Source organism: Danio rerio, chromosome 1, assembly GCF_049306965.1.
Source record: "Danio rerio strain Tuebingen ecotype United States chromosome 1, GRCz12tu, whole genome shotgun sequence".
NCBI classification, from domain to species: Eukaryota; Metazoa; Chordata; class Actinopteri; order Cypriniformes; family Danionidae; genus Danio; species Danio rerio.
Window position 1 is genome coordinate 39,181,354 of NC_133176.1, and position 16,928 is coordinate 39,198,281.

The 16,928-nt window shown below is 39.3% G+C and overlaps 1 protein-coding gene and 1 long non-coding RNA gene across 12 annotated transcripts in view; one reads left to right on the forward strand and one right to left on the reverse strand.

The window, feature by feature from the left end:
• Positions 1-16,928, forward strand: part of LOC141386123 (uncharacterized) — an 86,873-nt gene that overhangs the window by 27,406 nt on the left and 42,539 nt on the right. The gene's annotated exons all lie outside the window — the stretch shown is intronic.
• Positions 1-16,928, reverse strand: part of znf827 (zinc finger protein 827) — a 132,897-nt gene that overhangs the window by 12,105 nt on the left and 103,864 nt on the right. For 8 of the 11 annotated variants that reach the window (XR_012407187.1, XR_012407200.1, XM_073952597.1 and 5 more), the window contains exons 9-11: positions 8,299-8,436; positions 6,048-6,386; positions 1,672-1,869 (exon numbers count right to left, since the gene is read on the reverse strand). Coding sequence is in view for 8 of the 11 variants with exons in the window: in XM_073952597.1 (XP_073808698.1) it covers positions 1,672-1,869; positions 6,048-6,386; positions 8,299-8,436 (675 nt within the window). In the remaining 3 variants the exon portion in view is untranslated. The remainder of the gene's footprint in view (positions 1-1,671; positions 1,870-6,047; positions 6,387-8,298; positions 8,437-16,928) is intronic. The other 3 variants (XR_012407198.1, XM_073952594.1, XM_009292558.5) reach the window with 1 other exon arrangement.

The window sequence follows — 16,928 nt, forward strand, 5'->3', positions numbered from 1 at the left end:
CTGCAATATGCTAATTTGATAAGATTTTATTGTTATCAATGTTGAAGGGGTTGTGAGATTTTTTTCTAATGATTATTCTGATGAACAGGAAGTTCTAATGATATGCATTTATTTCAAATATAATATTTGTAACACTATTAAAAAAAGCATTATTTTTTTCAAGGACGGCACATATGAAGAGATGATGCCAACCATCGAGGACTTTGAGAACAAAACGTACACTTAATACACAAATACACTTCATTAAACTTCTACACATAGACATCACCTACAGTTATAATAATACAATTGCAGGTTATATAATGGTTTGTATATAATAACTTTATTTGAGTGTAACTTTGACTTATTTTGATTGCATTGCAAAATTGTGCACCTTTTGTAAAGCTGCTTTGAATCAATACAATATACAAGTAATTAAATTGAACATGTAAATATTAATATTCAGTTGTTAGCTAAGATTTTTTTTAACTGAAAGGAATTAATACATTTACTCTATTATTAATGAAATTCACAGTGTATTTTTAACGCTTTGTTGTGTTGTGAATCGCGGATCAGCTTCACGTTACCACGTCACACCTTTACAAACACAAGCTTTTGCACTGTGTAAACAGAGAAGCTGTTTGAAGCATTAGCTGCTAACTAATTAGACAGAAAGTGAAAAGGACATCTAACCTTATGCCTGCTCTATAAAATAAAATCTGACAAGTGTCTTACACATATATTCGGAATAAGCATGTGTAAGTAATATAAAAAATATCTTTTGAGAGTTTGTTTTTTGAGATGTCAAACATTGAAAGCGTCCGCATAGAGAGACACAGCAGCGCTGCTGAAGATTGTAGCTGTTTACAGCGGTTTGACTGATAAATATGAATTTAAAGCTAAATTGTTAGCGGTGCCAATCAGCATTTCCTTTTGTTTACTGTTGTTTATGCTAGAAACTGTGCATGTGGTTGATCAATTATACCAAATAAAAATACTTACAGGTTGTGGCTCACAATCCACAGCTTCGTCTATTATGGTTGGAGGAGCTTTTAGCTGAATCCAGCACTGAACTGGGAGAAATTCTGGAAGCTGTCCTTTGTCAAATGCTATATATATATATATATATATATATATATATATATATATATATATATATATATATATATATATATATATATATATATGCTAATTAGCCGTTTTAGCTTTCTCTGCTATAACAAAACAGTGGCCTATAGATTCTGGCATTGTAAAAAGCATTGTAATCTCACTAGCCCAGATGTATTTTTTTGTAGACCCCAAACTTTGTTCGCTGTAGGCATTGCTAAGCTGACTCTGTTTAAGCCAATGTCACCCTTACATTCAGAAATGCTATTTATGTTCACACAATTACATTACACATCAACAAAAGTTTAAAATATGATATTGTAGTGGACCACCCATTTAAAGACTTCAAACACCTTCTGCATCATACATCTAATTCCATTTTAATGACTGAATTCTGTTTTTTGCACTGGTTATGTAATCTAAATATGGCAGCCATCTTTTATAAAGCCACTTAAATAAATGAATTAAATAAGCTCCTTTTTTAGAGCTGTTCATGGTTTTGAAATGTAAAACTTTTTCAAACATGCTTTAGTTCACTCTTAATCAGGGATAAAATGCGCTAGGTGTATCTGCTAAAAGTCTCACCTTTCTCTGCTTTTTCCTCTGCTCCTGGGCCTAAGCTTGATTGGCTTCCCACAGATGAAGGCGGAGCCAAAAGGCTTTTTAGTTCTTCGTTACCTTGGGCAACATCTCCACCTTCAGAGCTGTTGAGGGAGTCGCTGAGGGCTGACAGAGAGGAGGAAGTGCTCTTGGTCTCACTGAGAGGGCTTCTAGAATTGAGACCTGTGTGGGATTAAAAAAAAAAAGAAGCAAAGAGATATCGAGGGTCACTTCCTGAATATAAGACAAACTTGGTTTTTGAATGACATGATGGTATCAAAGACTCGGCTTAGCTTAAGCCGTGAGAGAATTAGACAGGAGCGTCTTTCAGCGCTCAAGGTTTGATAATGAATTCTGTAATGAGTAAAGCAAAAGGCAGAAAAATCCTGCAATTGATCGAAATCCGCCCAGTGAGCCGGGCTGGAATATGTATGCCTAGAGCAGTGCGGTATTAAGCCTTAAAAGTCGGGAGGCGGGCTTTCTTCCCTAAGAGGCACTCTTGCGGGTTTAGCCTGACTTCTGTATCCAAGCAGCCAGAACACTCAAGCCTGCACTCTTATTGATCTACGCTGTGCCTGAGAGCGGCAGGGGAGGGGGGCTGCCTAGGTCAGGGCCGCCACAGCTAAGATGGCGGGAGCATCTCAGGCCACGGCTCTCCCCTAGGGCTCTCATAGCTCATGAAATGGCCGATACTAGCTTGCACGCGCGCTTCGCTCACATGTTAAGACTTCCGTTCCTTTGAAAGAACGCATGTGGAATACAGAGTAGGTGGTCATGTTTAATCTCCTGTCAGCCGCAATGACATCTTTGAATACAGATGCTCTGTGTGACTCTTATGCATTACCAAGAGCTAGACTTCTCAACAGCTACTGTAAGAGTTAGACACTGCATGAGATACATCAGGAAGAATTAGCGTCCAGGTTTAGCTAAACACCTGCAGTATAACGCTAAGCATGTGTGATGGAGAAAACAGCTGCCAGACAGGCATCCCAGTGGCAGCCGTTACACTCAGCCACCTTCCATAGCAAGATACAAAGTAGTGCTGGCTGGTAGGCACTGACCTGAGGTCAGCCAATCTGCGGTAAGGGGTGTCTGTAGCAGGGTGCTAAATCGCAGTTGACAAACCAACTTGTTCTTTTGCTGTCACTCTGAGAACACACTGTCTTGCTGAAAGTGGACTCGAGCTCCATGGCGTGAGGGTGAGTGTGGGAGACATCGCGGCGTTGGGTTACTTGGATGGTTAGTTGTGAGCGACTAGGGCTATTGATTTTTCAGCCGCCTTGGGTCTAATAACACCAGGCCTTGCAGTTAAATATAAACTCACACACCCACTCAAACGTGAACCCTCAGTCAGTTCCATGACTGGCTAAAAATGAACCCCACGCACAACCTGAAGATTAAGGTGTTTGTCTGTAATAACCCTGTTGAGTTTCTATGTCAACAATTACCGCCCAGCAATTCAGACTTTACCAGAGTAATTTCTACATCACTAGCGCCACCAAATGGACTCAAAGTTTTCAAACAGGTTTCCCAATTGCATTCATTTCACACCCTGTTAAGTGTTCGATCAGTCTTTCCTCAATCCTCCTTTAAATGAAAAAAATTTATTAAATCTAAAATGTTATTCTAATAAAAAAAATTAAAACAACCACTGCAAATGCGAACAGTCAAATAATAAATAATACACATTAAAAATAAATATTTACAATCTGTGTCTAGTCTTGGAACAAAAATCTTGGCAGAAGAGAAAATGTTTGTGGATTCATGCAGTAGCAGCAGTTAATTATGTCCTCAAATGAAGTCAGTGTTTTCTGTGTTTCGCTACATATGAATGATCTCTTTAACGGTTTAGTCCCAAAGGTTCACAAAATAGTCTAAAACCTCCATTAATTGGTCCGTTTTACATTTAGAAATAGACCCACTGCAGCAAATGATTTAAATTTCACAACAGATTCCTTCATTAAACCACAAGACTTTTTTGTTTAGGTCCAATTTAAATGTGTAATTTGTCAACAAATAAAGACATTTGGCTCTAAAATCTTGCAATTTAAAAACCCATGACCTTCTGGTCATTTTTAAAGCTAGTCTGGAGCCTGCACTAAGAACTCACCTAGTTACAACTTCAGCTAAAGCACTTTGAGTTTCAAGAGAAAAATGCAAATATTATAGTGGACTCGCGCCAAGGTTTACCAAATGTTTAAAATAAGATCAGAGGGTTTGTTGTGGTTCCTACTGGTTTAAACTGGTTGGATCAGGGGTGACAAACTCAGCTTCTGGAGAGCCACAGAAGGTCCCACAGAGATTTCAGTTCCTACACACAGGCCAAATCCCAAATGGCACACCTCTTGTGCACTTGTGGCCTTACAATGACCGCTACATGTGTGTTTGTTAAATCTAAAGCACTGTAGGCTGTCCCATTCATCATTTTAGGGTGCTTGCGATTTTTTTCCCTTTGTGGCTGCTATTCTCCTGTGATGCACACTTCTGCTGAGTCTGCACTGAGTAGAGCTCTGTGCAAATTTCTACTCGAAAGTCTAATGGCTTTTGAGAGGTTCGGTACAGTACTGTACGCATTTATGTCTGTTTCCACTGCCAAAGGTACTAAGAAAGTGAACTCTACCATACTTTTATGGCACCCTTGCCAAAAGGTACCTAGCATAACAGAGTTCCAAAAGGTTAAGTTAGACTTGCTGCTTAACAGTATTGGTTTACAGAGAATAATCATCAGCATGTGCTACACGCCAGGGGAATGACAGGACATGGCATTGTAATAAGACATGCACAGCAATGAGCCATGGTTAAACCGAGTTTAAAGAAAACCAGCCACATGCCAAGAAGCAAAAACAGAATCTGTTGCATGTCCTCTATTGTTGTTTATGAGGGCGTCTAAAAGTGTGTGCGCAAGTGGTGCAGCATTCTTTTCTGCTTTCACTGTACTGAACAGGACTGCTTAGTGAAAAAGAGGCATTGTGTCACTAAAGTTTGGAGTCTGCAAACATTAGGATGCCATTTAAGATTGACATACCTGCAATATGCAAATAAGCCTAAAGGATTTATTAGCTAGATTAGGTGCCTTTTATCATGGCTGAAGCAAAAGTCTGCAGGACTGTGACCAAAGGCACCATTATTAGGGAAAAAGAAAGTCAAAGAGCACAAGGCAAAAACACCTAAGGACTACTCACGCTATGCTATCCGAACCGTGCCCAGGCCCGTTTTCTGGATCGTTTAAGAAGTGTGAGTGTTCTGACTCAGGCACGGTTCACTTGGCCAGCCTGGCCCGGTTGGAAGAGGTGTGCCAGAGTGCGGTTCACTTGGGCTTTAGCGCGGTACGCTTATAGTGTGTGTGCAAAGGGCGCCAGAGCCCAAAATTAAAGACGAGACGTGACTTTTACGGGACTGTTTGATAATGATTTATTAATCATTCTTACTGTTCAATGAACACAAACTGCGTAGATTATTAAAGACGCAAACCCCTCACTGCACCTTTAGCAAACCTCTTAATTCCTGCAGCACGAGGACTCTATGATTGTTTATGAATGTCAAAAGTGTCTGATCTGTACGGCTGCGTGTCACTGCATATCAAATGATATTACTAAAGAAATCTCCACTGTGCTGAGCGAAAGCACTTACTGAACAGTGCATTATCGATGACGTAAGCCTGCTCAGGCCCGAATGTAATGTGAGTGCTGGCAGTTGGGGGAGACGGGAGAGGGGACAAGCGTGCTATGGCCCGGTTTAAGGCAACTGTACATAGTGTGAATCCACTATTAAAGTGGTCCACAGTGGCTTTTGGTAGGGGGGCAGAATGCAGATTTTACATACGGACACTCTCCATGGACTGTAGCCCTCCAGGAACTGGAGTGGATGCTGACCAAGCTGTAAAGTCAGAACTGCCATGGTGTTCTCTAGAAAAAGCAGCTGCTAAAGCTATCTAACTAGCATGTTTTTTTTTTTCTAAACCTGACTGATCAACACAAGTTAAGCAAATTAAAAACAACATATCCTAACAACATGTGATTTGTGTCCCTTCACCAGACAGAACACGACAGAACATTTGGAATATCAGAGCTATTCAGAAGAGCAAAATAGTGCACTGCATTCCCAACTAAATAAGAAAGATTTACAATTTAATAATACATGTTCAATCTCTTTAACATTATTAAAATTCCATGCAGTTGGTCAGACAGTACTTTGCAGAAATTTTAAATGTTGCTTTTGTGGATGGTTAGGACAAAAAACTACTTTTACATGCAAATACATTTATTGCGTGCCGCAGTATCAGGATGTATGTAGTAAGGACACAGAGTAAAACATACAGAAGTATCAAGAAAGTCTACAATGTTAAAATGGTGAGATCTTACCTGCGTGCCCTGCACTGATGTGAGCTTTCATTTCGGCCTCGTCCACACCCACATACTCACAGGTGCTACAGCAGAGAGAAAACATCCACTGCTCTTTGTCCACATGAAGAGACATATGACTGACAAACTGAGCATTGAACTCTGTCTGGAAGCCGCAGACATGGCAGCTGTAGTAGTAGGGGCAGTTTTTGAGCTCTGGGCCATCGTTGGTAACAGCGGTAACAATCTGCTCGACATCTGTGTTCACCAGTTTGACTGAGTGGATGGTGAGGTGCTGGTTGAGGTTGGCTCGGCACTTAGCTGCATATGGACACAAATGACACTTGTATTTCCTCTCTTCTGTAGAGACAAAGCAAAGAGCACTTATAAACAACCAAAAGAAGACGCTATTGTGGATAGATGATGTTTATAAGGTGGCCATTCTAACATCAGGTCTCTTGAGGCCCACCGTCCTCACATGACTTATACATTTATTTGTTCTGTACTCTAGACAGAGATGTATTTGGGTGGATGGTGATCAGACGGCTCATTGATGCTCCTCAGGGACCTGCGGGATGTGATTGTTCAAGGATCAGGCGAGGCTGGTCATGGTTGTGCAGTACTCCAGGGGAGCTTAGCGCTCGGGGAGACATCTTTACAGCTTAGTAATTACTTGGGTACTTTTCCCTCCAGGACTAATCAGGAGCCTAATCTCTTTAAAGGAAGGGAAATCTAGTCCGGTGAACCTTATTTACTTACCTGTGGCATTAGTTGTCCTAATGACAACATACAATGTTGTTGGGCACATATGTAGAAACATTTTCAGCAACTCTAACTGTTGTTGCAAACCAGCTGATACAGTACCACTAGTCTAGGCTCTTAGCCAGGCAAACTGTGATTAATCTGTGTGTAAATGCAATAGTAAAATGTTCATTTGTGTTTATTTATTTATTAAGTCCTGACAAGCTTACTGATGATATTGGTTAGCCAACTGATTGAATGGTGATGTTGGTTAGCCAACTGAGGCTCTGTTAACACTAATATGTTTTTAGTTTAAAAAATAGTTTTAGAACAAAATTGATCCACATCCACACTGGCGATTCATCAACTGTTTCTGAAAAGATCTCCATCCACACTACACTGCTGAAAACGCACATCACATGACCATACACACACTCTGGAATGCGCTATAAGCTGCTTCAGCGTATTCTCGCATCTGAGCTCCAGGCAGTCAGGGGGAGCTCTGAGCACACCTGCCCAGCTGAGAGCAACCGAACGTCGGCCAGTCCTTCCCGAATCTGCTGCTGGATCCCATCTCTCTGTAGTTGTTAACCGCAATCTATAATTCATCTTGTGTAGACCCATATCTAACGAGTCGGTCTTTTGAATCTATTAGCCTACTTATTCTCAGGTCATGTGTTTTGGCTGAGCGCAAAGATACGTTAATTTGTCTATTAATTTATGTAACCATGTTAACTGATTTCATGCATTTGACCGATTGATTGCCTATATTGTATAAACTTATTGTACTTTAAACTTGTAGTAAGCCATTTCATCATCATTTCTCCTGATAATCTTTATTGTGTGCATGTACAGTAAAGCCTGACATTAAGCAAATAATGCTAAAACCACAGTGAGCCTAATGTTTCATATTTTTCAATGAAAATGAAAGGAGCCAGTAATTTGGCTCCGTTTTGTTATAAATTAGCATACAGTGAAGATGACGGTCATATAAATATGTACAGTACATGATGCCTTAATTTTTGGTGTCTGTTAAGTTGTTAATATTAGTTAAGTTATAAGATAAGTTATACGTTATAATAGTAAGTTGTTAATATAAAAAATTAAAAGAGACATTGCTGTATGTCTTGTTTTCATTTTTTTGTTAAGATAGCCAGGGTGAAAGATGTTCAAGTACACTATCATTACATTTGAAGATTTACCCTAAGTGTCCTTAGGAGTACGTTATAAACTTGCGAAGTCTGAACTTTGTGTAGGCTACTTGATATTGAGAGTGCGAATGCGGGCAGCTACATCTCCGTTTTCAGATGTCTCTGTTTTTCCCCATCCACACTGGCACGAAGCAGCAGGACCACTTTAAAATGAAAACAACCTCTTCAGCGTTTCTAAAATGCTCCGCTTTCAGTGCTTGAAAACTCTGGGGTAGTGTGGACGGAAGGTGTAACCGTAGCAAAACTTGTATGTTTTAAAACTAAAACGTATTAGTGTAAATGGAAGCAGATTGAATGTTGATGTGAGCATGAATTCTCACCTGTGTGTAAGGAGAGATGCCTGGAGAGAGTCTGTTGGCGACCAAACACTTTGCCACACACAGGGCAGGGAAAGAGCTGTTCGTTGAGTCTCCATTGGGAAAGTCCATTTCCTGGCTCACTACTCACCTTCTCTGGATCTGGTAACATAAACCAAAATAACAATAATCAGATACTGTACAACAGATCTAGTTCTCTAACACACACTAGTTCTCTAAAGCCTGATTTATACTTCTGCGTCAGGGGACCGGCGTAACCCACGGCGCATGCAACACGCGTGGCTGTGCATTTATACTTCTGCGCGCTGTCTCTGTCGGTCTGCATTAACACTTCCGAAACGCTAGTTGGCAGTGAGGTGTAAATGTTCCTCTGTGGCGAGTTTCTTCGCTGCTTTTTTGCCTTTCCTGAACACTTCCGGGATGTACAAGTGGCTCAAACTCGCTCATTTTGAGGCAGGAACTGGCGGACCTGCAACAACTTTAACTATGAGGTAAACACAAAACAAAACTTTCCATCCGGAGCTCCTTCACGGTACTCCACACTTGTAAACAATCGCTTGCGCCATTCGCGCGGCTTCCGGTCCCGCCCAGACTCGTCAGCGCTACCAAGCCGACCAATCACTGAGCTTACGCTACACGTCGTTGCGACGTGTAGTTAAATTTTTTGAGAGGTGCACGTCAGTAGGTGCACCTCTGTAGGTGCAGAGGTGCACGGCATACGCCGGCGTTTGACGCAGAAGTATAAATCAGCCTTAAGGGTGCTTTTACACTTGTCCGAATGCCTGGTCCGAACCCAAGTCCGATTGTCCCCACCCTCGGTTGATTTGTGTTCACACCGTCTTTTTTCCACCTGAGCCCCGGTAAGCTTGCGTTATCAAGCAGCTGTTTTGTGTACAGGTGTTGTTAGGTGATGGCCTCAAAAACAAAGTGCCAAAATGGAGACGTCTGCATATTTACATGGTCATTCTGCTTTTCCTGAATCGTTTGGTCCTGTTACTAAAACCAAAATACAGAGAGCCACTTGCATCTACTGTATCTGCTGCAAATCATTAAAAACGTTCAGAACATCTTGCGTTGTCTGTAGTAGTCGTTCTTGGTGGAGACAAGCAGACATTATCACTGATTGCACTGTCAGTCCCGCTTGTCACCAAGGTAGCTGATACACAGACACACACACACACATGAATGAACATTATAAAAACGAAAGTATATTATACAGTTGGCGGTTCACTTCTGTTATTTAGTATGATTGCATTCATATCAGAAGTGAACCGTACCAGAGTTCACACAAACGAGCCTCAGACTACCTCTTTCAAGACAGTCTTCGTTGCGGTCCGCAGCTTGATGACGTAGTTGACCAGGTCCGTTATGTAGTTGATGAACGCCTACACCTCACCCTACCATAAACCCAACCGTCACAGTAGCATGGGCGCTACCTTAGTGGGCGGAACAAGATCTTCTATGTATTTGACGATTTCCTACACCTCCCCCTACCCTAAACCCAACCGTCACAGTAGCAAGGTCCAATACATAGTTCAAGCTCGCCTATGTCATTAAGCTGCAGGCTGCAATGAGGATATGTTGCCTCTTTCAGGCGGACTCATGAACAGTTCACCAGTGCACATCCGAGTTCAGATGAGCGTACCGTACTTTGATGTCAAACAAACCCTGGTGCAGACTAAAAGTGCTAGTGTGAAAGCACTCTAACACACAACTGCTCCTTTTGTGACACATCTTAAGCAGTCCACTTAGTCCCCTTCTGTTTTATAATCTTGGAATATTATAGCTAAAACCATTCTACCTCTAGACATCCTTGAGATCACAATGCGCACGCTGTACAATTACATACTTCTTTAGATGGATTTGTCTGAATTCTTGAAATTACATACTCGAGACATGGAGACTACTAATTGGAGCTACAATCGAGAAACCAAGAGACATGGAGGCTGACAAGAGGTCAGTGTGTGTTCTGTCACTGTGTTGGATAATATGTTGATGAGTCCATACATCCAGATCAGGGAGCCAACAAGGTGTTTTTTTATCTTGACATTGGTCTGTGTGCTCCTTTTCACCTTTCATTAGAAGAGCGCGAGAGAGAGAAAGAGAGAGAGAGAATGCCACACAAGTGGAGGAGAGCGGCTGAATTAACCTTCTGATGAAGGTGGTTGGCTCAGCATCAAATTAAAATGCAGCGCCACGCCTTTTCTCTCTCCGGAAGCAAGGAGAGCAAGAGAGATAAATAAATGAATAGATAAATAAATATATAATCCGAAGAGAAATTCCGTCATCATGCTACACAGCCCCTTCAAATAGATGTCTGGTGCAGTATGAACGGCTGGCCATTATTCTGTGCAGAACAAGAGGCGGATAGGTTGCCAAATGTTAAGCAAGACATACAGACAAGACATACGCATTTTTATTTCAGTCTGATTTTAAATTAAAAGGCTCTTTAATCATGTCAAGGCACCCAGAAGTGCATGTTTTAGGTTTGTAGGTCACTTCAATGACTAATTTTTTTTGGACATGCAGCGGGTGTGGGAGATGTCATAGCACTGTTGCTGGCCCCTTTTTACCTTGGTTGGTCTAATTACTTTTATTGTCTGCGGTCAGTTGCGTCTGCTAATCGATTAATTTTTTACACTTTATAAATGGTTTGCCGATCATTTCAATCACTCATTTTTTGGTTTATGTTATTTAATTATGCACGGATTCTGATCTATTCACTAAATATGTAAGGGACCTTTTGGATATGCAGCAATGTGTGCCCGTCCCATTGGACTTGTGGTTTGCTTATTAATAGGAAAATTTTTTTTTTTTTTACAAATGCTGTCATAAGCAATGCTGCCTCGGGATTGATGGGGGCACGGCAAGGAAAAGGGGGGCAAGTGGTTAGGGAGGAACAGCATTTTTTTGGCATATCAGAGAGGATTTAATGGTGGCAATTAAGGAGCAGATGCACTGGCCTTGGACGCAAGACCTGAAGGACATTTTCATGAGGCTGCTCGTATCTGCCAGAGACCAAACCTAAAAGTCCTGGTGGGAATAGTGTCTCAGAGTGGCCCAACGGGAGAAGTTCTCAAGAAGTCACAGGGAACGGTGCTAAAAATGCCCTTTTACTCCTCACAACGATCTTAGTTTAAAGATGCTTCGGAGGTAAATATACGTCTAGGGCAATCTAATGTCAGGGTGTCAATTTCATTGTTATCATGCACAGAGATGCCAAGATTTTTATTGGTCCTGCAGCCCTCGTTAAAACTAATGTAAGCCATCTATCCTGTGGTAGGTTCTGAAATCCATCATTATTTTAAAAGACATAAGGATAAGTGATGTCTTGCTTGCCTGCTCGATTTTACTGCTGATGTATTACTTACCTCTGAAAAATGAGGCACATTATTTCAGTTTGATGCCTTCTGGGGAAAAATTGAGGAATTATGTCCTAGAAGAAACTTATTGCTCAGATGCTGCTCTTTCATAGATCAGCAGAGGTGTTATGTTTTGAATAACTAACAACTTTATTTTATGGGTCTTCTAATTCTTTAGGTGAAAGACTCGTATAAGACAATTGTTCACATATATTAAATGTATAATGCTTTTAATGTGATGTGAATAATATAGCTTAGACGTTCTGGCCTTGTCTGATGAGTCTGATGTTGCTGCAATAATGTATCACTGGAGATGGTATTGAAGGTGAAAGCTTGACACTTGAAAACAAATTATTAACTGGCCAGACTGAATGTTGTTTGTGTTCCAAACAAACATATGTTAGATTCTTTAGTCTGCAGGAAGTTACATCCTTACTTTAATTCTATTTACTGCGATCCTTTTACAAAAAAAGGCTAAAAGACAAAAGAGTTTCTATGATAGGATAATATTTTATTCATTCATTCATTCATTCATTTTCTTTTCGGCTTAGTCCCTTTATTAATCTGGATTCGCCACAGCAGAATGAGCCGCCAACTTATCCAGCACATTTTTACACAGCGGATGACCTTCCAGTCACAACCCATCTTTGGGAAACATCCATCCACACACACTCATACAAAACGGACAGTTTAGCTTACCCAATTTACCTGTACCGCATGTTTGGACTGTGGGGGAAACCGGAGCACCCGGAGGAAACCCATCCGAATGCAGAGAGAACATGCAAACTCCACACAGAAACGCCAACTGACCCTGCCGAGGCTCGAACCAGTGACTTAGTGACCTTTTTGCTGTGAGGCGACGCACTACCTACTGCGCCACCATGATAATATTTTATTATCATAATTTTTTCAGTTTTTTTTTCAGTTTTTTTTTTTTTTTGCAGGTCAATCATAATTGTGTAGATGAAGTATCTGTGTTTCTGCAGGTCTCACCTTCAATATTTATTCTATATATATATATATATATATATATATATATATATATATATATATATATATATATATATATATATATATATATATATATATATATATATATATATATATAGAATAAAAGCAGTTTAACATTTTTTTTATAACCTTTTTAAGGTCAAAATGATTAGCCCCTGTAAGCTGTAAGCAGAACAAACCATCATTATAAAATAACTTGATTAACTTGCCTAATTATAATATCTATAATAAATATTATTTTCTGTCATCATGGCAAAAATAAAATAAATCTGTTATTAAAATGAGTATGCTTAGAAATCTCTCCTTTAAACAGAAATTGGGGATCAAAATAAAACAAGGGGGCTAATAATCTGATTATCTTATTATTCACATGTTTCTAAAATGAAAAAGTCATACAGATTTGGGAAAAATGATCATAAATGTTTGGTTATCTTGTCCTTATATTGCACCGCATTAGAGCTTCAATTTAAATTGTATACATTTTTTTAAATTTTTTTTTTTACATTTTAAACTGTATTATGTTATATTTGACATTACTAGCCCTTTAGCTATTTATTTAAATGTATTATTTGGCTAATAATAATAAATATAACTAAATATTTAGTTATATTAGTTAATAAATCACCATTGCTGGACATTTCAACTTTCAAAACCATTAAAAACAGATCGATCCCAAGCCTTTAAATATTTTTATATTTAAAAAATGGTCCAATCAACAGTGGTCATACCTATCTTTTCATGCATCTTCTGTGTTCAACAAATAAATGAAAGTCATACAAGTCAGGAACAAAATAAGAGTGTGTAAATGGCAACAGAATATTCTTTTTTTTTTTTTTGCATAAAATATGACCCACAGCACCCTCTTCTTACACCTCTGACACCTTTGAGTACTTGTTGATCTTAAACTTAATATTATTGAATAATATTTTGGCCATATTTAAATCTTGAAGATTCAACTTGATTAGTAGTGCCACACTACCAGCATGAATTAGCATCACTAAAGCGCATAATTAAATAAGGATGCCATGTGTGTGCCGTCTCCCAGCCGTCCCCCGCGCTGACCCGCACTGCATAAGAGCTTTAATTAAAACTACAGTGGGTGTTTTGCCCTCTGCCTCAATCTATGAGCGAGCTTCGAAAAGGCAACACACAATCAGACGCAGGGCACTGAATCAGCCTCGTCACCCCAGGGCCCACGGTTCCACTGAGTCACAGCGCTCATATGAACCTGTGTGTCTGACTCATGTCCCACCAAGCGGCAGAGCGGCGTGATGTGGTGCTGACAGCTCTGGTGTGACACAGAGCCTGGGGACTGCCAGGGAAAAGATGCCACCTTCCCACAATGCCTCAGTGGGGAGACAGGAGCGAATGGATGCCTTTGCAATGCTTATGACTCTCACCTCATATCCTTATTTTTTTGCTTGTTATGCATTTCTATCCATCTCTCTCCTTCCTTCCCTGTTATAAAGATCAGCCAGGCTGAGAACCCATAAAGAAATCTGATATACTGTATGGCAATATATGCAAATCACATATATGACAAACAAGTTCATATTTGGATTACATGTTTATAAAATATAGGTTATATATGCAATACTGCAATTAAAAAAAAAAATTTAACCAGTGGAATTACAAATATGTAAATTTACGTTTAAATATATTAGTTATAATTTGATATACGGTTTCATATATGGATATATAAATATAAACAATAATAACATATTTGAACATATTTGTAATTCTGATGATTGAAAAAAAATATATGGATATTTATATAATATTTTGAAATTAAAGTTGCATTTATTACATACAGTTGAAGTCAGAATTATTAGCCCCCTGTTTATTTTTTCCCAATTTCTATTTAACGGAGAGAAGATTTCTTTAACACATTTTTAAACAGTATAGTTTTAATAACTCATCTCTAATGTTCTGTAGACTATCGAAACAAAATAAAGCTTAAAGAGGCTAATAATTTTGACCTTAAAATTTTCTTTTTTTTATTTTATTTTTTTATTAAAACTGCTTATATTCTAGTCGAAATAAAAAATAGGACTTTCTCCAAGAGACAAAATATTATCAGACATACTGTGGAAACTTCCATGCTCTGTTAAACATCATTTGGGAAATATTTAAAAAAGAAAGAAAAAAAAAATCAAAGGGGGGCTAATATTTCTGACTTTAACTGTATATCAGATTTCTATATAGGAACCAACTATGTTTTTTCTATTGTTTTAAATGAGGTGGTCAAAAGTGTCCTGTTGATACATTTCTTGTATACTTGATATTAGCATTTTACATTTGTCTCTAGTTCTGATTTTGTCAGAATTATGAAAGATCATGTGTTCTGAAGACTGATGAAAGTCTTCTGTAAATCTTCACAGCAGGAATAAATGACCTTTTAAATAATACTCCAATATAGTAAATAAGACTCGTGCGCATCGTTGGGATTGCTCTTCAATGTTTCGACTTTCAGCAGTGACATTTACAATACACTGAACTAAACTGAACTTCAACTCTGAAATCTGTACTAAAGCATTGAAAACTGGACTGACACAGTTTCAATTTACTAGAACTTCTATGTTAAGCTGCTTTGACACAATCTACATTGTAAATGCGCTATAGAAATATAGATGAATTGAACTGAATAAGACTCACTTTCGCGTTTTGTCCCTCATTTATCAGGGAACTAACTATTCATATCAGAAAATGAACCATAGTGGAATGAACCTATTACTCTTGCATATGTTTTTTTATGCTGTGGCTGCTCTTTTAGCCACAACCTAGCACTGAGACTGCACAAACTATCTGTAAAATACCTGTGCTGGGGAACACACTTACATCCACTACGGCCAATTTAGTTTATTCAATTTACCAATATACAGCATATCTTTGGACTATGGGGGAAATTGAAGCAAACCACGCAAACAGGTGTGAGCAGGGGCGGACTGGCCATCTGGCAGATCGGACATTTCCCCGCTGGGCCGAAGTACTTTTTGGGCTGGTCTGATCATCTTCTTATGATCTTATCAGCCCATAAAGCCTATTGTTTTTTCTGCATAATTATTTGATGATGCTGTGATCTGTGACGCTCTGAAAGAAGCCCAGAGGAAACCAATGCGAACACGGGGAGAACATGCAAACTCTACACATAAACGACAACTGACCCAGCCAGGGCTTGATTCAGCAACCTTGCTGTGAGGCAATTGTGCTAGCCACTGCGCCACTGTGCTGCCCAGTAAAAATAATAAATAGTAATATTGCTGATCAGCTGATCAGGGGGAGTTTCCCAAAATCATTGTTAGCCAACTAAGATCGTAAGATCCTTACAAGCATAGTTCAACGCTTCTGTGTTTCCTGAACACAGCAAACATTTGCAAACTATGTCACAACATTGTGTGTTTGAAACTGCACCTCTAGACATGTAGTTAGAAACATAGCGTCCGGCTATTCCCAGAATATGACCTATTCATTTCAAACAACTTGCCATCTACTTGAATACCACACTCTGAATACCATCTTGCTCACATTTGATGTAATTTGCTCTCAAACAAATTTGTAAAACAATTAAGTAAAAAAAAAAAAAAGAAAGAAAAAGCAATTGAAAATTTTGCTCCCTTAGTGCACATTGAAAAAAATATCATTTATTAATGAAAGTAGCCGTAGCGAAACTTTGTTAGTTTTGCATTTTGGAAACGCACCCCAGACTAAATAGATCCACCCAGGCTCATTCTGAAGACGTAGCCCAATATACATTTCCGAAGAGCACCAAATACGTCCTTGGAGGTATGATTTTTTGCAGTTTTTTGTTTTTGCGAACCCACCAGAGGCCGCTGTGTATGATTTTTGAGATCTCAAACTTCTCTCGCGAATGCCATTTGAGCCTGCTGTTCTCGTGTAAATCTACGAGAGGCTGCTGTCGACTGACTGACCAACCACTGTTTACCCTCACCTAATTTTTTTTACCATGCTTTTAGATTTTACCTCACTGGATTTTTTTTACCACATTTTCAGATTTTACCACATTCTCATCCTGTTATTTACTTGTTTTTTTTTTTAATTTTTTGGCTTTTTTTTGTCTTACCTGCTTTCTGGAACCATTCTTCGCAAGATTCGAACCCTGTTGCCGCTGTCAACTACTCTCTGCATCTCAAGTCCGCCAACATACAGTACGCTGCGAGCCACTGGACAAATTAGTAACTTCTAGAAAAGCTGTCCATATGGAGGTAAGCGGTCAGCTAGTAAACGTGAAAAGAAACGGCC